The sequence below is a fragment of the Scardinius erythrophthalmus genome (genome assembly GCF_964197995.2).
Source record: "Scardinius erythrophthalmus genome assembly, chromosome: 7".
In the NCBI taxonomy this organism is placed as follows: Eukaryota; Metazoa; Chordata; class Actinopteri; order Cypriniformes; family Leuciscidae; genus Scardinius; species Scardinius erythrophthalmus.
The window spans coordinates 282501-303037 of record NC_138227.1 but is presented as its reverse complement, the minus strand read 5'-3'; the positions used below and the strand labels follow the sequence as shown (position 1 = coordinate 303037).

General features: G+C 51.0%; 1 protein-coding gene across 2 annotated transcripts in view; it reads left to right on the top strand.

Moving 5' to 3' along the window:
- The window catches only part of lsamp (limbic system associated membrane protein), a 316255-nt gene that overhangs the window by 290739 nt on the left and 4979 nt on the right, over window positions 1–20537 (top strand). For both annotated transcript variants that reach the window (XM_081371603.1, XM_081371602.1), the window contains one exon: window positions 19959–20107. In XM_081371603.1, coding sequence (XP_081227729.1) covers window positions 19959–20107 — 149 coding nt within the window. The remainder of the gene's footprint in view (window positions 1–19958; window positions 20108–20537) is intronic.

Sequence of the window (20537 nt, the reverse complement as noted above, 5' to 3'; positions counted from 1 at the left end):
GGACACACTCGGTCTCTCTCGCGCACTGTCGAGCGCTCTCTCGGACACACTCGGTCTCTCTCGCGCACTGTCGAGCGCTCTCTCGGACACACTCGGTCTCTCTCGCACACTGTCGAGCGCTCTCTCGGACACACTCGGTCTCTCTCGCTCACTGTCGAGCGCTCTCTCGGACACACTCGGTCTCTCTCGCACACTGTCGAGCGCTCTCTCGGACACACTCGGTCTCTCTCGCGCACTGTCGAGCGCTCTCTCGGACACACTCGGTCTCTCTCGCACACTGTCGAGCGCTCTCTCGGACACACTCGGTCTCTCTCGCGCACTGTCGAGCGCTCTCTCTTGGACACACTCGGTCTCACTCGCGCACTGTCGAGCGCTCACTCGGACACCTGGTCTCTCTCGCTCACTGTTGAGCGCTCTCTCGGACACACTCGGTCTCTCTCGCACACTGTCGAGCGCTCTCTCTGACACACTCGGTCTCTCTCGCGCACTGTCGAGCGCTCTCTCGGACACACTCGGTCTCTCTCGCACACTGTCGAGCGCTCTCTCTGACACACTCGGTCTCTCTCGCGCACTGTCGAGCGCTCTCTCAGACACACTCGGTCTCTCTCGCGCACTGTCGAGCGCTCTCTCAGACACACTCGGTCTCTCTCGCACACTGTCGAGCGCTCTCTCAGACACACTCGGTCTCTCTCAGGCACTGTCGAGCGCTCTCTCGGACACACTCGGTCTCTCTCAGGCACTGTCGAGCGCTCTCTCGGACACACTCGGTCTCTCTCGCGCACTGTCGAGCGCTCTCTCGGACACACTCGGTCTCTCTCGCACACTGTCGAGCGCTCTCTCGGACACACTCGGTCTCTCTCGCGCACTGTCGAGCGCTCTCTCTTGGACACACTCGGTCTCACTCGCGCACTGTCGAGCGCTCACTCGGACACCTGGTCTCTCTCGCTCACTGTTGAGCGCTCTCTCGGACACACTCGGTCTCTCTCGCACACTGTCGAGCGCTCTCTCTGACACACTCGGTCTCTCTCGCGCACTGTCGAGCGCTCTCTCGGACACACTCGGTCTCTCTCGCACACTGTCGAGCGCTCTCTCTGACACACTCGGTCTCTCTCGCGCACTGTCGAGCGCTCTCTCAGACACACTCGGTCTCTCTCGCGCACTGTCGAGCGCTCTCTCAGACACACTCGGTCTCTCTCGCACACTGTCGAGCGCTCTCTCAGACACACTCGGTCTCTCTCAGGCACTGTCGAGCGCTCTCTCGGACACACTCGGTCTCTCTCAGGCACTGTCGAGCGCTCTCTCGGACACACTCGGTCTCTCTCAGGCACTGTCGAGCGCTCTCTCAGACACACTCGGTCTCTCTCAGGCACTGTCGAGCGCTCTCTCAGACACACTCGGTCTCTCTCAGGCACTGTCGAGCGCTCTCTCTGACACACTCGGTCTCTCTCGCGCACTGTCGAACGCTCTCTCAGACACACTCGGTCTCTCTCGCACACTGTCGAGCTCTCTCACAGACACACTCGGTCTCTCTCAGGCACTGTCGAGCGCTCTCTTGGACACACTCGGTCTCTCTCGCACACTGTCAGGCGCTCACTCGGACACCTGGTCTCTCTCGCGCACTGTCGAGCGCTCTCTCGGACACACTCAGTCTCTCTCGCACACTGTCGAGCGCTCTCTCGGACACACTCGGTCTCTCTCGCACACTGTCGAGCGCTCTCTCGGACACACTCGGTCTCTCTCGCACACTGTCGAGCGCTCTCTCGGACACACTCGGTCTCTCTCGCACACTGTCTAGCGCTCTCTCAGACACACTCGGTCTCTCTCGCACACTGTCGAGCGCTCTCTCGGACACACTCGGTCTCTCTCGCACACTATCGAGCGCTCTCTCGGACACACTCGGTCTATCTCGCGCACTGTCGAGCGCTCTCTCAGACACACTCGGTCTCTCTCGCACACTGTCGAGCGCTCTCTCGGACACACTCGGTCTATCTCGCGCACTGTCGAGCGCTCTCTCAGACACACTCGGTCTCTCTCAGGCACTGTCGAGCGCTCTCTCGGACACACTCGGTCTCTCTCAGGCACTGTCGAGCGCTCTCTCAGACACACTCGGTCTCTCTCAGGCACTGTCGAGCGCTCACTCGGACACACTCGGTCTCTCTCGCTCACTGTCGAGCGCTCTCTTGGACACACTCGGTCTCTCTCGCGCACTGTCGAGCGCTCACTCGGACACCTGGTCTCTCTCGCTCACTGTCGAGCGCTCTCTCGGACACACTCGGTCTCTCTCGCACACTGTCGAGCGCTCTCTCAGACACACTCGGTCTCTCTCGCACACTGTCGAGCGCTCTCTCGGACACACTCCGTCTCTCGCGCGCACTGTCGAGCGCTCTCTTGGACACACTCGGTCTCTCTCGCACACTGTCGAGCGCTCTCTCAGACACACTCGGTCTCTCTCGCACACTGTCGAGCGCTCTCTCGGACACACTCGGTCTCTCTCGCACACTGTCGAGCGCTCTCTCGGACACACTCCGTCTCTCGCGCGCACTGTCGAGCGCTCTCTCAGACACACTCGGTCTCTCTCGCACACTGTCGAGCGCTCTCTCGGACACACTCCGTCTCTCGCGCGCACTGTCGAGCGCTCTCTCAGACACACTCGTTCTCTCTCGCGCACTGTCGAGCGCTCTCTCGGACACACTCGGTCTCTCTCGCACACTGTCGAGCGCTCTCTCGGACACCTGGTCTCTCTCGCTCACTGTCGAGCGCTCTCTCGGACACACTCGGTCTCTCTCGCACACTGTCGAGCGCTCTCTCAGACACACTCGGTCTCTCTCGCACACTGTCGAGCGCTCTCTCGGACACACTCCGTCTCTCGCGCGCACTGTCGAGCGCTCTCTTGGACACACTCGGTCTCTCTCGCACACTGTCGAGCGCTCACTCGGACACCTGGTCTCTCTCACACACTGTCGAGCGCTCTCTCGGACACACTCGGCCTCTCTCGCGCACTGTTGAGCGCTCTCAGACACACTCGGTCTCTCTCGCACACTGTCGAGCGCTCTCTCGGACACACTCCGTCTCTCTCGCGCACTGTCGAGCGCTCTCTCAGACACACTCGGTCTCTCTCGCACACTGTCGAGCGCTCTGTCGGACACACTCCGTCTCTCGCGCGCACTGTCGAGCGCTCTCTTGGACACACTCGGTCTCTCTCGCACACTGTCGAGCGCTCACTCGGACACCTGGTCTCTCTCGCACACTGTTGAGCGCTCTCTCGGACACACTCGGCCTCTCTCGCTCACTGTTGAGCGCTCTCAGACACACTCGGTCTCTCTCACACACTGTCGAGCGCTCTCTCGGACACACTCCGTCTCTCGCGCGCACTGTCGAGCGCTCTCATGGACACACTCAGTCTCTCTCGCACACTGTCGAGCGCTCTCTCGGACACACTCGGTCTCTCTCGCACACTGTCGAGCGCTCTCTCGGACACACTCGGTCTCTCTCGCACACTGTCGAGCGCTCTCTCGGACACACTCCGTCTCTCGCGCGCACTGTCGAGCGCTCTCTTGGACACACTCAGTCTCTCTCGCGCACTGTCGAGCGCTCACTCGGACACCTGGTCTCTCTCCTACACTGTTGAGCGCTCTCTCGGACACACTCGGCCTCTCTCGCGCACTGTTGAGCGCTCTCAGACACACTCGGTCTCTCTCGCTCACTGTTGAACGCTCTCAGACACACTCGGTCTCTCTCGCACACTGTCGAGCGCTCTCTTGGACACACTCGGTCTCTCTCGCGCACTGTCGAGCGCTCACTCGGACACCTGGTCTCTCTCGCTCACTGTTGAGCGCTCTCTCGGACACACTTGGTCTCTCTCGCACACTGTCGAGCGCTCTCTCTGACAAACTCGGTCTCTCTCGCGCACTGTCGAGCGCTCTCTCAGACACACTCGGTCTCTCTCGCACACTGTCGAGCGCTCTCTCAGACACACTCGGTCTCTCTCAGGCACTGTGGAGCGCTCTCTCAGACACACTCTGTCTCTCTCAGGCACTGTCGAGCGCTCTCTCGGACACACTCGGTCTCTCTCGCACACTGTCGAGCGCTCTCTCGGACACACTCGGTCTTTCTCGCGCACTGTCGAGCGCTCTCTCAGACACACTCGGTCTCTCTCGCGCACTGTCGAGCGCTCTCTCGGACACACTCGGTCTCTTGCGCGCACTGTCGAGCGCTCTCTCGGACACACTCGGTCTCTCTCGCTCACTGTTGAGCACTCTCTCGGACACACTCGGTCTCTTGCGCGCACTGTCGAGCGCTCTCTCGGACACACTCGGTCTCTTGCGCGCACTGTCGAGCGCTCTCTCGGACACACTCGGTCTCTCTCAGGCACTGTCGAGCGCTCACTCGGACACACTCGGTCTCTCTCGCACACTGTCGAGCGCTCTCTCAGACACACTCGGTCTCTCTCGCACACTGTCGAGCGCTCTCTCGGACACACTCGGTCTCTTGCGCGCACTGTCGAGCGCTCTCTCGGACACACTCGGTCTCTCTCGCTCACTGTTGAGCACTCTCTCGGACACACTCGGTCTCTTGCGCGCACTGTCGAGCGCTCTCTCGGACACACTCGGTCTCTTGCGCGCACTGTCGAGCGCTCTCTCGGACACACTCAGTCTCTCTCGCGCACTGTCGAGCGCTCTCTCGGACACACTCGGTCTCTCTCGCACACTGTCGAGCGCTCTCTCGGACACACTCAGTCTCTCTCGCGCACTGTCGAGCGCTCTCTCAGACACACTCGGTCTCTCTCGCACACTGTCGAGCACTCTCTCGGACACACTCGGTCTCTCTCTCGCACACTGTCGAGCGCTCTCTCAGACACACTCGGTCTCTCTCGCACACTGTCGAGCGCTCTCTCGGACACACTCGGTCTCTCTCGCTCACTGTCGAGCACTCTCTCGGACACACTCGGTCTCTCTCGCACACTGTCGAGCGCTCTCTCAGACACACTCGGTCTCTCTCTCGCACTGTCGAGCGCTCTCTCGGACACACTCGGTCTCTCTCAGGCACTGTCGAGCGCTCACTCGGACACACTCGGTCTCTCTCGCACACTGTCGAGCGCTCTCTCGGACACACTCGGTCTCTCTCGCGCACTGTCGAGCGCTCTCTCAGACACACTCGGTCTCTCTCGCACACTGTTGAGCGCTCTCAGACACACTCAGTCTCTCTCGCACACTGTTGAGCGCTCTCAGACACACTTGGTCTCTCTCGCTCACTGTTGAGCGCTCTCAGACACACTCGGTCTCTCTCGCACACTGTCGAGCGCTCTCTGACACACTCGGTCTCTCTCAGGCACTGTCGAGCGCTCACTCGGACACACTCGGTCTCTCTCGCTCACTGTCGAGCGCTCTCTCGGACACACTCGGTCTCTCTCGCACACTGTCGAGCGCTCTCTCGGACACACTCCGTCTCTCTCGCACACTGTCGAGCGCTCTCTTGGACACACTCAGTCTCTCTCGCGCACTGTCGAGCGCTCTCTCGAACACACTCGTTCTCTCTCGCACACTGTCGAGCGCTCTCTTGGACACACTCAGTCTCTCTCGCACACTGTCGAGCACTCTCTCGGACACACTCGGTCTCTCTCGCATACTGTCGAGCGCTCTCTTGGACACACTCAGTCTCTCTCGCGCACTGTCGAGCACTCTCTCGGACACACTCGGTCTCTCTCAGGCACTGTCAGGCGCTCTCTTGGACACACTCGTTCTCTCTCGCTCACTGTCGAGCGCTCTCTCGGACACACTCGGTCTCTCTCGCACACTGTCGAGCGCTCTCTCAGACACACTCGGTCTCTCTCGCGCACTGTCGAGCGCTCTCTCGGACACACTCGGTCTCTCTCGCACACTGTCGAGCGCTCTCTCGGACACACTCGGTCTCTCTCGCGCACTGTCGAGCGCTCTCTCAGACACACTCGGTCTCTCTCGCACACTGTCGAGCGCTCTCTCGGACACACTCGGTCTCTCTCGCACACTGTCGAGCGCTCTCTCGGACACACTGGGTCTCTCTCAGGCACTGTCGAGCGCTCACTCGGACACACTCGGTCTCTCTCGCACACTGTCGAGCACTCTCTCGGACACACTCGGTCTCTCTCGCGCACTGTCGAGCGCTCTCTCAGACACACTCGGTCTCTCTCGCACACTGTTGAGCGCTCTCAGACACACTTGGTCTCTCTCGCTCACTGTTGAGCGCTCTCAGACACACTCGGTCTCTCTCGCACACTGTCGAGCGCTCTCTCAGACACACTCGGTCTCTCTCGCACACTGTCGAGCGCTCTCTCGGACACACTCGGTCTCTCTCGCACACTGTCGAGCGCTCTCTCTGACACACTCGGTCTCTCTCAGGCACTGTCGAGCGCTCACTCGGACACACTCGGTCTCTCTCGCTCACTGTCGAGCGCTCTCTCGGACACACTCGGTCTCTCTCGCACACTGTCGTGCGCTCTCTCAGACACACTCGGTCTCTCTCGCGTACACTGTTGAGCGCTCTCAGACACACTCAGTCTCTCTCGCACACTGTCGAGCGCTCTCTCGGACACACTCCGTCTCTCTCGCACACTGTCGAGCGCTCTCTTGGACACACTCAGTCTCTCTCGCGCACTGTCGAGCGCTCTCTCAAACACACTCGTTCTCTCTCGCACACTGTCGAGCGCTCTCTTGGACACACTCAGTCTCTCTCGCACACTGTCGAGCACTCTCTCGGACACACTCGGTCTCTCTCGCACACTGTCGAGCGCTCTCTTGGACACACTCAGTCTCTCTCGCGCACTGTCGAGCACTCTCTCGGACACACTCGGTCTCTCTCGCACACTGTCGTGCGCTCTCTCAGACACACTCGGTCTCTCTCGCGTACACTGTTGAGCGCTCTCAGACACACTCAGTCTCTCTCGCACACTGTCGAGCGCTCTCTCGGACACACTCGGTCTCTCTCGCACACTGTCGAGCGCTCTCTCGGACACACTCCGTCTCTCTCGCACACTGTCGAGCGCTCTCTTGGACACACTCAGTCTCTCTCGCGCACTGTCGAGCGCTCTCTCAAACACACTCGTTCTCTCTCGCACACTGTCGAGCGCTCTCTTGGACACACTCAGTCTCTCTCGCACACTGTCGAGCACTCTCTCGGACACACTCGGTCTCTCTCGCACACTGTCGAGCGCTCTCTTGGACACACTCAGTCTCTCTCGCACACTGTCAGGCGCTCTCTTGGACACACTCGTTCTCTCTCGCTCACTGTCGAGCGCTCTCTCGGACACACTCGGTCTCTCTCGCACACTGTCGAGCGCTCTCTCGGACACACTCAGTCTCTCTCGCGCACTGTCGAGCGCTCTCTCGGACACACTCGGTCTCTCTCGCACACTGTCGAGCGCTCTCTCGGACACACTCGGTCTCTCTCACACACTGTCGAGCGCTCTCTTGGACACACTCGGTCTCTCTCGCACACTGTCGAGCGCTCTCTTGGACACACTCGGTCTCTCTCGCGCACTGTTGAGCGCTCTCTTGGACACACTCAGTCTCTCTCGCGCACTGTCGAGCACTCTCTCGGACACACTCGGTCTCTCTTGCTCACTGTCGAGCGCTCTCTCGGACACACTCGGTCTCTCTCGCACACTGTCGAGCGCTCTCTCGGACACACTCGGTCTCTCTCGCACACTGTCGAGCGCTCTCTTGGACACACTCGTTCTCTCTCGCGCACTGTCGAGCGCTCTCTCGGACACACTCGGTCTCTCTCGCACACTGTCGAGCGCTCTCTCGGACACACTCGGTCTCTCTCGCACACTGTCGAGCGCTCTCTCAGACACACTCGGTCTCTCTCGCTCACTGTCGAGCGCTCTCTCAGACACACTCCGTCTCTCTCGCACACTGTCGAGCGCTCTCTCGGACACACTCGGTCTCTCTCGCACACTGTCGAGCGCTCTCTCGGACACACTCAGTCTCTCTCGCACACTGTCGAGCGCTCTCTCGGACACACTCGGTCTCTCTCGCACACTGTCGAGCGCTCTCTCGGACACACTCCGTCTCTTTCGCTCACTGTCGAGCGCTCTCTCAGACACACTCCGTCTCTCTCGCACACTGTTGAGCACTCTCTCGGACACACTCCGTCTCTCTCGCTCACTGTCGAGCGCTCTCTCAGACACACTCCGTCTCTCTCGCTCACTGTCGAGCGCTCTCTCAGACACACTCCGTCTCTCTCGCACACTGTCGAGCGCTCTCTCGGACACACTCCGTCTCTCTCGCTCACTGTCGAGCGCTCTCTCAGACACACTCCGTCTCTCTCGCACACTGTTGAGCACTCTCTCGGACACACTCGGTCTCTTGCGCGCACTGTCGAGCGCTCTCTCAGACACACTCCGTCTCTCTCGCACACTGTCGAGCGCTCTCTCGGACACACTCAGTCTCTCTCGCACACTGTCGAGCGCTCTCTCGGACACACTCGGTCTCTCTCGCACACTGTCGAGCGCTCTCTCGGACACACTCGGTCTCTCTCGCACACTGTCGAGCGCTCTCTCGGACACACTCCGTCTCTTTCGCTCACTGTCGAGCGCTCTCTCAGACACACTCCGTCTCTCTCGCACACTGTCGAGCGCTCTCTCGGACACACTCAGTCTCTCTCGCACACTGTCGAGCGCTCTCTCGGACACACTCGGTCTCTCTCGCACACTGTCGAGCACTCTCTCAGACACACTCGGTCTCTCTCGCACACTGTCGAGCGCTCTCTCGGACACACTCCGTCTCTCTCGCACACTGTCGAGCGCTCTCTCGGACACACTCCGTCTCTCTCGCACACTGTCGAGCGCTCTCTCGGACACACTCGGTCTCTCTCGCACACTGTCGAGCGCTCTCTCGGACACACTCGGTCTCTCTCGCACACTGTCGAGCGCTCTCTCGGACACACTCCGTCTCTCTCGCACACTGTCGAGCGCTCTCTCGGACACACTCGGTCTCTCTCAGGCACTGTCAGGCGCTCTCTCGGACACACTCGTTCTCTCTCGCGCACTGTCGAGCGCTCTCTCGGACACACTCGGTCTCTCTCGCACACTGTCGAGCGCTCTCTCGGACACACTCGGTCTCTCTCGCACACTGTCGAGCGCTCTCTCGGACACACTCGGTCTCTCTCGCACACTGTCGAGCGCTCTCTCAGACACACTCCGTCTCTCTCGCACACTGTCGAGCGCTCTCTCGGACACACTCAGTCTCTCTCGCACACTGTCGAACGCTCTCTCGGACACACTCGGTCTCTCTCGCACACTGTCGAGCGCTCTCTCGGACACACTCCGTCTCTCTCGCACACTGTCGAGCGCTCTCTCGGACACACTCCGTCTCTCTCGCACACTGTCGAGCGCTCTCTCGGACACACTCGGTCTCTCTCGCACACTGTCGAGCGCTCTCTCGGACACACTCGGTCTCTCTCGCACACTGTCGAGCGCTCTCTCGGACACACTCCGTCTCTCTCGCACACTGTCGAGCGCTCTCTCGGACACACTCCGTCTCTCTCAGGCACTGTCAGGCGCTCTCTTGGACACACTCGTTCTCTCTCGCGCACTGTCGAGCGCTCTCTCGGACACACTCGGTCTCTCTCGCACACTGTCGAGCGCTCTCTCGGACACACTCGGTCTCTCTCGCACACTGTCGAGCGCTCTCTTGGACACACTCGTTCTCTCTCGCGCACTGTCGAGCGCTCTCTCGGACACACTCGGTCTCTCTCGCACACTGTCGAGCGCTCTCTCAGACACACTCCGTCTCTCTCGCACACTGTCGAGCGCTCTCTCGGACACACTCAGTCTCTCTCGCACACTGTCGAGCGCTCTCTCGGACACACTCGGTCTCTCTCGCACACTGTCGAGCGCTCTCTCGGACACACTCCGTCTCTCTCGCACACTGTCGAGCGCTCTCTCGGACACACTCCGTCTCTCTCGCACACTGTCGAGCGCTCTCTCGGACACACTCGGTCTCTCTCGCACACTGTCGAGCGCTCTCTCAGACACACTCCGTCTCTCTCGCACACTGTCGAGCGCTCTCTCGGACACACTCCGTCTCTCTCGCACACTGTCGAGCGCTCTCTCGGACACACTCGGTCTCTCTCGCACACTGTCGAGCGCTCTCTCGGACACACTCCGTCTCTCTCGCACACTGTCGAGCGCTCTCTCGGACACACTCCGTCTCTCTCGCACACTGTCGAGCGCTCTCTCGGACACACTCGGTCTCTCTCGCACACTGTCGAGCGCTCTCTTGGACACACTCGGTCTCTCTCGCACACTGTCGAGCGCTCTCTCGGACACACTCCGTCTCTCTCGCACACTGTCGAGCGCTCTCTCGGACACACTCGGTCTCTCTCAGGCACTGTCAGGCGCTCTCTTGGACACACTCGTTCTCTCTCGCGCACTGTCGAGCGCTCTCTCGGACACACTCGGTCTCTCTCGCACACTGTCGAGCGCTCTCTCGGACACACTCGGTCTCTCTCGCACACTGTCGAGCGCTCTCTCGGACACACTCGGTCTCTCTCGCACACTGTCGAGCGCTCTCTCAGACACACTCCGTCTCTGTCGAGCGCTCTCTCGGACACACTCAGTCTCTCTCGCACACTGTCGAACGCTCTCTCGGACACACTCGGTCTCTCTCGCACACTGTCGAGCGCTCTCTCGGACACACTCCGTCTCTCTCGCACACTGTCGAGCGCTCTCTCGGACACACTCCGTCTCTCTCGCACACTGTCGAGCGCTCACTCAGACACACTCGGTCTCTCTCGCACACTGTCGAGCGCTCTCTCGGACACACTCCGTCTCTCTCGCACACTGTCGAGCGCTCTCTCAGACACACTCGGTCTCTCTCGCACACTGTCGAGCGCTCTCTCGGACACACTCGGTCTCTCTCGCACACTGTCGAGCGCTCTCTCGGACACACTCGGTCTCTCTCGCACACTGTCGAGCGCTCTCTCGGACACACTCGGTCTCTCTCGCACACTGTCGAGCGCTCTCTCGGACACACTCCGTCTCTCTCGCACACTGTCGAGCGCTCTCTCGGACACACTCGGTCTCTCTCAGGCACTGTCAGGCGCTCTCTTGGACACACTCGTTCTCTCTCGCGCACTGTCGAGCGCTCTCTCGGACACACTCGGTCTCTCTCGCACACTGTCGAGCGCTCTCTCGGACACACTCGGTCTCTCTCGCACACTGTCGAGCGCTCTCTTGGACACACTCGTTCTCTCTCGCGCACTGTCGAGCGCTCTCTCGGACACACTCCATCTCTCTCGCGCACTGTCGAGCGCTCTCTCAGACACACTCGGTCTCTCTCGCACACTGTCGAGCGCTCTCTCGGACACACTCGGTCTCTCTCACACACTGTCGAGCGCTCTCTCGGACACACTCGGTCTCTCTCGCACACTGTCGAGCGCTCTCTCGGACACACTCGTTCTCTCTCGCGCACTGTCGAGCGCTCACTCGGACACACTCGGTCTCTCTCGCACACTGTCGAGCGCTCACTCGGACACACTCGGTCTCTCTCGCACACTGTCGAGCGCTCACTCGGACACACTCCATCTCTCTCGCACACTGTCGAGCGCTCTCTCAGACACACTCCATCTCTCTCGCACACTGTCGAGCTCTCTCACAGACACACTCGGTCTCTCTCGCACACTGTTGAGCGCTCTCAGACACACTCGGTCTCTCTCGCACACTGTCGAGCGCTCACTCGGACACACTCGGTCTCTCTCGCACACTGTCGAGCGCTCACTCGGACACACTCCATCTCTCTCGCACACTGTCGAGCTCTCTCACAGACACACTCGGTCTCTCTCGCACACTGTTGAGCGCTCTCAGACACACTCGGTCTCTCTCGCACACTGTCGAGCGCTCACTCGGACACACTCGGTCTCTCTCGCACACTGTCGAGCGCTCACTCGGACACACTCCATCTCTCTCGCGCACTGTCGAGCGCTCTCTCTGACACACTCGGTCTCTCTCGCGTACACTGTCGAGCGCTCACTCGGACACACTCGGTCTCTCTCGCACACTGTCGAGCGCTCTCTCAGACACACTCGGTCTCTCTCGCACACTGTCGAGCGCTCTCTCGGACACACTCGGTCTCTCTCGCACACTGTTGAGCGCTCTCTCGGACACACTCGGTCTCTCTCGCTCACTGTCGAGCGCTCTCTCGGACACACTCGGTCTCTCTCGCACACTGTTGAGCGCTCTCTCGGACACACTCGGTCTCTCTCGCTCACTGTCGAGCGCTCTCTCGGACACACTCGGTCTCTCTCGCGTACTGTCAGGCGCTCTCTTGGACACACTCCGTCTCTCGCATTCACTGTCATAAAAGTGCATCTATCCATCATAAAAGTGCTTCACACGGCTCCATTAACATGGTTAATAAAGGCCTTCTGAAGTGAAGCGATGCGTTTGTGTAAGAAAAAATCCAACATTTAAAACTTTAATCGACTAAAATAACTAGTTTCTGGCAGACGGCCATAAGCATTGATTTACTGCGAAAGAGTAACACTTGGCCTGATGCATGATGTAATGATGAACACAGAAGCGCAGAGGATAGAGTAAAACAAAACACCAGTCACAAATTAGAAGTCTAAAATAAGAAATGTGGGAGGAGCTTGAGTTTGTTGCCCAGCCCTGTTTGTTTGAACCGCGAGAGGCGTCTAAACTTACGCTACTCCTACATCTACATCATACATCGTCAAGTGTTACTCTTGTGGCGTAAGTCGACTTGCACACGTTTGTCTTCCGGAAGCCAGTTAATTTAATTGATAAAGTTATAAATATGGATATTTTTTCTTACACAAATGCATCGCTTCACTTCAGAAGGCCTTTATTAACACCTCAGAGCCTGTGGAGCACTTATGATGGACAGATGCACTTTTATGATGGACAGATGCACTTTATGATGGACAGATGCACTTTTATGATGGACAGATGCACTTTAATGATGGACAGATGCACTTTTATGATGGACAGATGCACTTTAATGATGGACAGATGCACTTTTATGATGGACAGATGCACTTTTATGATGGACAGATGCACTTTTATGATGGACAGATGCACTTTTATGATGGACAGATGCACTTTAATGATGGACAGATGCACTTTTATGATGGACAGATGCACTTTTATGATGGACAGATGCACTTTTATGATGGACAGATGCACTTTAATGATGGACAGATGCACTTTTATGATGGACAGATGCACTTTTATGATGGACAGATGCACTTTAATGATGACAGATGCACTTTAATGATGACAGATGCACTTTAATGATGGACAGATGCACTTTTATGATGGACAGATGCACTTTTATGATGGACAGATGCACTTTTATGATGGATAGATGCACTTTAATGATAGACAGATGCACTTTTATGATGGACAGATGAACTTTTATGATGGATAGATGCACTTTTATGATGGACAGATGTACTTTAATGATGGACAGATGCACTTTAATGATGGACAGATGCACTTTTATGATGGACAGATGAACTTTTATGATGGATAGATGCACTTTTATGATGGACAGATGCACTTTTATGATGGACAGATGCACATTTATGATGGATAGATGCACTTTAATGATGGACAGATGCACTTTTATGATGGACAGATGAACTTTTATGATGGATAGATGCACTTTTATGATGGACAGATGCACTTTTATGATGGACAGATGCACTTTAATGATGGACAGATGCACTTTAATGATGGACAGATGCGCTTTAATGATGGACAGATGCACTTTAATGATGGACAGATGCACTTTTATGATGGACAGATGAACTTTTATGATGGATAGATGCACTTTTATGATGGACAGATGAACTTTTATGATGGATAGATGCACTTTTATGATGGACAGATGCACTTTTATGATGGACAGATGAATTTTTATGATGGATAGATGCACTTTTATGATGGACAGATGAACTTTTATGATGATAGATGCACTTTAATGATGGACAGATGCACTTTTATGATGGACAGATGCACTTTAATGATGGATAGATGCACTTTTATGATGGACAGATGCACTTTTATGATGGACAGATGCACTTTAATGATGGATAGATGCACTTTTATGATGGACAGATGCACTTTAATGATGGACAGATGAACTTTTATGATGGACAGATGCACTTTTATGATGGATAGACGCACTTTTATGATGGACAGATGCACTTTTATGATGGATAGACGCACTTTTATGATGGATAGATGTAGGGGCGATTCTAGGATTTTTTCTACTGGGGGGCACAAGAGAGGCCACAATTAATACAGAGGGGCCAAATCTTATTTTGTGTTTATATGTAAAACTGTAGATATCCAAATCATTTAAAGTTCAGTAAGCTTTAAAATCTGCAATAAACAGTGATACCTTATTTTCTTTTAATGGCATCTATTCAATGCTGTAAATAAAAACAGTCAAATTCAATTTGTATTAACTTTTCACTTTTCAGAAGTGAAAAACTGTAATACATAAAATAATCCAATCTGTGAATAGAGTACAACTCACAAAAATAATAAAACTCAACATTAGGTTATACAAACTTAACACAAATCCTCAGAACCTTATATGCTTGGGCAAAAATAAATAAATAGAACAGCCTTATGCAAGAAGTATATTATTCATATTATAAATACACAATTAATTCATATAACTTTAATAAATAAATACAATAACAATAACTTGTATCCACATCCTATTAAATTTGCATAACAGCATTTGCAGTAAATTTTCATTGATGAATAGACAAAATCTAAATATGCCAAGGCTAATTAGCTTTGTGCATATATGATTGTATACTATCATATATCCATATTTTCTGTTAGAGGTAGCTACTTTTTCAAAAGGGTATAGTTTAACTTACATGCAAATTATATGAATCTTATAAAAAATGTTTAGAGTAGCTTATTTAGTCCAGTGTTATTTTAGTATTATTTATTTATATATAGGCTATTATAGATTTTAGAAATATTTTATTTACATTGCTATTTATATTTATGTTTTTTATTTGAGAATGTTTCTGGATGTCATAACGTTTTGTCACTAACTTCTGTAAAGTTCATCTTCACAGAAAGCATATACATTACATATTGTTCACATTGCTTGAAGCAAAATTCAAGAAATTAGCCAGATTGTGCCACACAACATTGCAAAACTACAAGATATTTTAAAGAAAAACACCATGTATTTTATGTTTCAGACAGCAAAAAAACTCAATATCAAATATCTTCATAATCTCTAGATATTATGAGAAATTATCCATAAGAGACCGTTACATACCATGTCCGGGTTGCAAATTGTGCATACACCATAATTCTTTTTATGAATATGGTCCATTTCAAAGTGTTTAAATACGTTAAATTCGTAGATATCCTCTTCTCCTGTATTGTTTTGTGCTTGCACAGCATCATGCAGCTCGTACAGTAGACTCTGATCCAGTGGTGGACGAAGTACACATACCATGTACTTGAGTAAAAGTAAAGATACTCAAGGTAAAATATTACTCAAGTAAAAGTAGAAGTGCTGCCTTTAAACATTCACTTGAGTAAAAGTACAAAAGTATTTGCCTTCAAATGTACTTAAGTATCCAAGTACTATGATTTTTTTATGGCTATAATGTCCTATTATAATTTTTGTCACAAGACTCTTGCTTAACTCAGTCTATGTGAAGACTCCAATGTCACTCTTGGCACATCAATCTATTAATAAAATGACATTAATTAGTCTCTATATATATTTATATTATATATATTTTTGAATTGAATACATTTTTTGTGTGTTTAATTTTGGACGGAAGGGGACTGTTCCCATAAGGTATAATACATTTACAGTATTACTGTATATATATTTTCACGAGCATCTATGGTTATAATAGGCCTATTATAAACATCCTAATGTTATGATACATTCACATAAACCTGCACAATACCATTAAATACACACACACACACACACACACACACACACACACACACACACACATTTATACACATACATATATATATATATATATATATATATTTATTTTTTTATTTTATTTTTTTCTACGTTATGGGAGCAGCCTATTTCCTTCCAAAACACCAAAACGTATTAATGCAGTGTTTCTGCTACTCCCCAGAAAAAAAAATGCTATTATATGCAAGTACTTTTAGTGTCAACGTAATAAGCAATGCTCATTATGCGTCAATATTTACCGATAATTGCTGCAATAATAGTAATTATAATAAAATAATTAAAATAATTGCTCTGCCCCGCTTAAAATCATTGGCAACGCGATTTGTTTGGAACTATTGAGAGCTACACGAATCACGTGACCGCGCGGCGGCGAGATCACAGCGGCTGCACACTGCACAGACCATTCGAATGATATTAAAATACTGCGAGATCGATTAGAGTGTACTAGTGTAGTAGACGGCTCTGTATGCTTTTCAATCACTCTCGCGATGTCATAAACTGATCGGTCTGTGCAGCTCCGGTTCAAGTCGAACAAGCCTAGTGTGTCGCAACCTTATACTGTCTATGGTCGCAACTCTCATATTTAAAGGAGCTGTATGTAAGAAATCTATTTCAATTAATCATAAAATTGCCCTGATGTGTCACTAGACATTAAGAAATCATGTTCATTTCAAATACTTATATCACTGACAACAGTAGTATGGCTAGGATATTGTCATTTAAAAAGTGGACTTGCAGCCCTCAACTGATGTTGATGTTGTCATTTTGTGTTTTGGCCTGAGCGCCTCCCTCCACCTATCTACCAATCACGAAGTCAGTAGTGTTTCGGGATCCGGGTTGCCAGCTTTGCTCTAACCTAACCTACCCTAACTCTAGTCGGATAAAAATGTCTAACGTTACTAAATCAAAAAGACCTCGTTATAATTCAGAAATTCGTTGTGACAAAGTCCGAAATAAAACCAGAATTTGTATAGGAGATGCTTTTGAAAGATGGAGACGGCTGAAAACGGAGAAGAATTTGAACACAGACGCCAACGTTGCTAATTTTCTCCTAGACAGGTAAGATTCATCTATGCTTGGCTAACTTGTACTGGATGTCAATGGACATTTCATATATTCATGACAGTCGAACAAAGTTATGCGTGTTCAAGCAACGTAACGTTAGCTCACATGGACGTATGCATTTGCAATGCATTATAGGAGCCCGTTTCTCTGTCATTATGCTGAGACGCTGATGAAAACATTAGCACGACCATTATGGCAATTTGAAACGTAATTGAGACAAGCCTAACTTTACCTCAGAAAAAAATATTCGTCATTCGTTCTTCACGTATATCGTGGACTAAGTTACACATGCTGCAAGTTGACCTGTATGACCATTGCTAATGTAATTTAGTTACTCTAACAATATTTTCTGATGGGACTGAAAACAACCCTGTGATAGCCATTGGTGATATTGAATTTGTCCCGTGTTATAATTTCTGTGGCAAATGTTTATTCTGTTTTTAGCCTATAATATGACAAAAACTTTAGCACTTGTAAATCAAGGTTTTTTTTTTCGTATTGAAAATTAAGGAAGTATTATTTTGTTGTTTAAGTCTATGTTTTTTTGTTTTCTTTTACTATTATCCTTTTTTTTCTCAGATTTTTTTTGAATTGTAATTGTATTTATATGTTCAAAATAAAGAAATCAAATCAAATTAAATATCAAATCAAAAACGCTTATCTCTTCAGCTATTATGGCCCCAGCACCTCAACAATTAGTAATTTTTTAAAATAAGTAATTACTCATCAAAATATCTCTCATAAAGCATAAACACAATTAACAGAAAAAAAAAAACTTACTGTGTACGTCTCGTCATCACTTGCCATTGGAAGCTCATTGAAGCAGCCTACGTTTCTGCTGAATCCTGCAGCTTATCTGGCAACCTCGAGTCAGGGGGGAGGGGGAGGGGATACACGGCTCTACAGTATTTTTAAAGTGATTGCAGTACCAGTTTTGTCCACAATCCTACATACGGTACCTTTAACAGCTCTGGTTCACGCAGAAAGCGCCAAGGCAAGTTCAAAACAAAGCACGCACGTTGTAGGCTAGTGATTGGTGGCTCGTTTGACCAGTTAAGTTTTTATCCACTCATAAATAAAAAGGAACGACTGATTTTGAAAATGTAGTAGAGTAAAAAGTAAGATATTTGACTTCGAAATGTAGTGGAGTTAAAGTAAAAGTCTTCCAAAATTTAAATACTTAAGTAAAGTACAGATACACAAAAAAACTACTTAAGTACAGTAACGAATTACATTTACTTCGTTACTGTCCACCACTGCTCTGATCAGAGGCGCCGCTGCTTCCGTGGCGCGCAGTTTGTATATTAGCTAAACTCGCAATCATTTTTTACTAACTTACAATTCTTATAAAGTCATTATCGAGTCATGCAGTACTACAATGATTTAATTTAGAGTATTTGTTCTCAATTCAGAGTCAATTAATTTTCTTCATTTATTAGAAATCTTTAAATTCGCGTGCAGTCACGTAACTCAAGTTGACCTCCACCTCTGATTTTAAAGTGTGGAACTTGACATAAACATAATACGATTTGCTTCGGCATCTAGTTTGCAATATCAGTTGCGTATCGGCCGAAAAAAATCACAACACAGGAAAATCATGATTGTGTAATTATGTATTACATTCATTCAGCCACAGAGCATTGTAATTCATCGAACCTGGTTGTCCTAACACTGGAAGACTGTACCAAAATCTAGCGCTGCAACAACTCGCAAATTTTTTTTTTAAAAAAGGAAAATAAATTAGCTCAACTTACCATGTGCTTATTTTTAGTTAGAAAACAGAAGCTCACTATTCTTAGTCCGGTTGTTGAGAAGCATTGCCGAACCGTTAATTATTCAAAAGCGAGCCGAAAGATATAATTTGAAATTTTGAGTGACAGACAAGTAGAAGGGTGGGGGCACAATGGGGGGCCAATCAGTTGGCCCCCCATTGGAGGGGAGGCCAACTGATCAGGAGGGGCCAGTGCCCCCATGACCCCTCCCCTGTCTACGCCACTGCACGTTTATGATGGACAGATGCACTTTTATGATGGAGAGACAGTGATGAAGCCAATCAGTACATATGGGGATGATTAGGAGGCCATGATGGATAGAGGCCAAGGGGCAAATTTGAGATTTTTAATGACCACAGAGAGTCAGGACCTCGGTTTAACGTCTCATCCGAAAGACGGTGCTTTTTAACAGTATAGTGTCCCTGTCACTATACTGGGGCGTTAGGACCCACACAGACCACAGGATAAACAGCGCTCCCTGCTGGCCTCACTAACACCTCTTCCAGCAGCAACCTGGTTTCCCCTGGAGTCTCCCATCCAGGTACTGACCAGGCTCAACCCTGCTTAGCTTCAGTGGGCAATCAGTCTTGGGCTTCAGGGTGATATGGCTGCTGACCTGGAATAGATGCACTTTGATGAAAGCTTGGAAGAGCCAGGACATTTTTTAATATAACTCTGATTGTGTTCGTCTGAAAGTAGAGTGTGATATACACCTAGGATAACTTGAGGATGAGTAAATCATCGGCTAATTTTCATTTTTGAAAGGTGAACTCATCTTGACTGAAGAACTGAAGTTTTTCATCCAATAATTATATTTTGTTTTTGTTTTCAGCTTTTTTTCAATTAGCATTAATACATTTTAATAGATCAAGTTTTTGTTAATGATAAGAGAAGAGATTCATAGAAAACAACAAACAAGAAACAATATTAATGAATGAACCAAAAATGATAAAATGAAGGTCCTTACATAAATCAATAAATAATAGAGTCAATTTAATAATTAATACATTCAGGACTAGATTTTGAACTGGGGTCATTTATGTTAGTGTTCATCTGTCTGAGAGTAAATCAGACAGTACAACTCAGTTGATTTACAGAAGTAATAATGCATGAGTGTGTTTGTGTTTGTCAGACTGTCCAGCTCTCAGAGCGTCAGTATTCAGATCAGCGGATCTCGAACGCTCCTGGTGGTCGCAAACGTCACGGAGGACGATTATGGAAACTACACGTGTGTCGCTACCAATAGACTGGGCATCCACAATGCCAGCGTGTTTCTCTACAGTGAGACTCTCTCTCTATCTCTCTCTCTCTCTCTCACACATGCACACACACACACACACACTCACAAACACACACACACACACACATTGATGCAGTTCAGCATGTCCACCAGCAGATGTCCCCATTCACCACATGTGTGTGTCTGATTCTCTCTCTCTCTCTCTCTCTCTCTCACACACACACACACACACACACACACACACACACAACACACACGCACACACACAGATGTAGTTCAGCATGTCCACCAGCAGATGTCCCCATTCACCACATGTGTGTGTCTGATTCTCTCTCTCTCTCTCTCTCTCTCTCTCTCTCTCTCTCACACACACACACACACACACACACACACACACACACACACACACACACACACACACACACACACAGATGTAGTTCAGCATGTCCACCAGCAGATGTCCCCATTCAC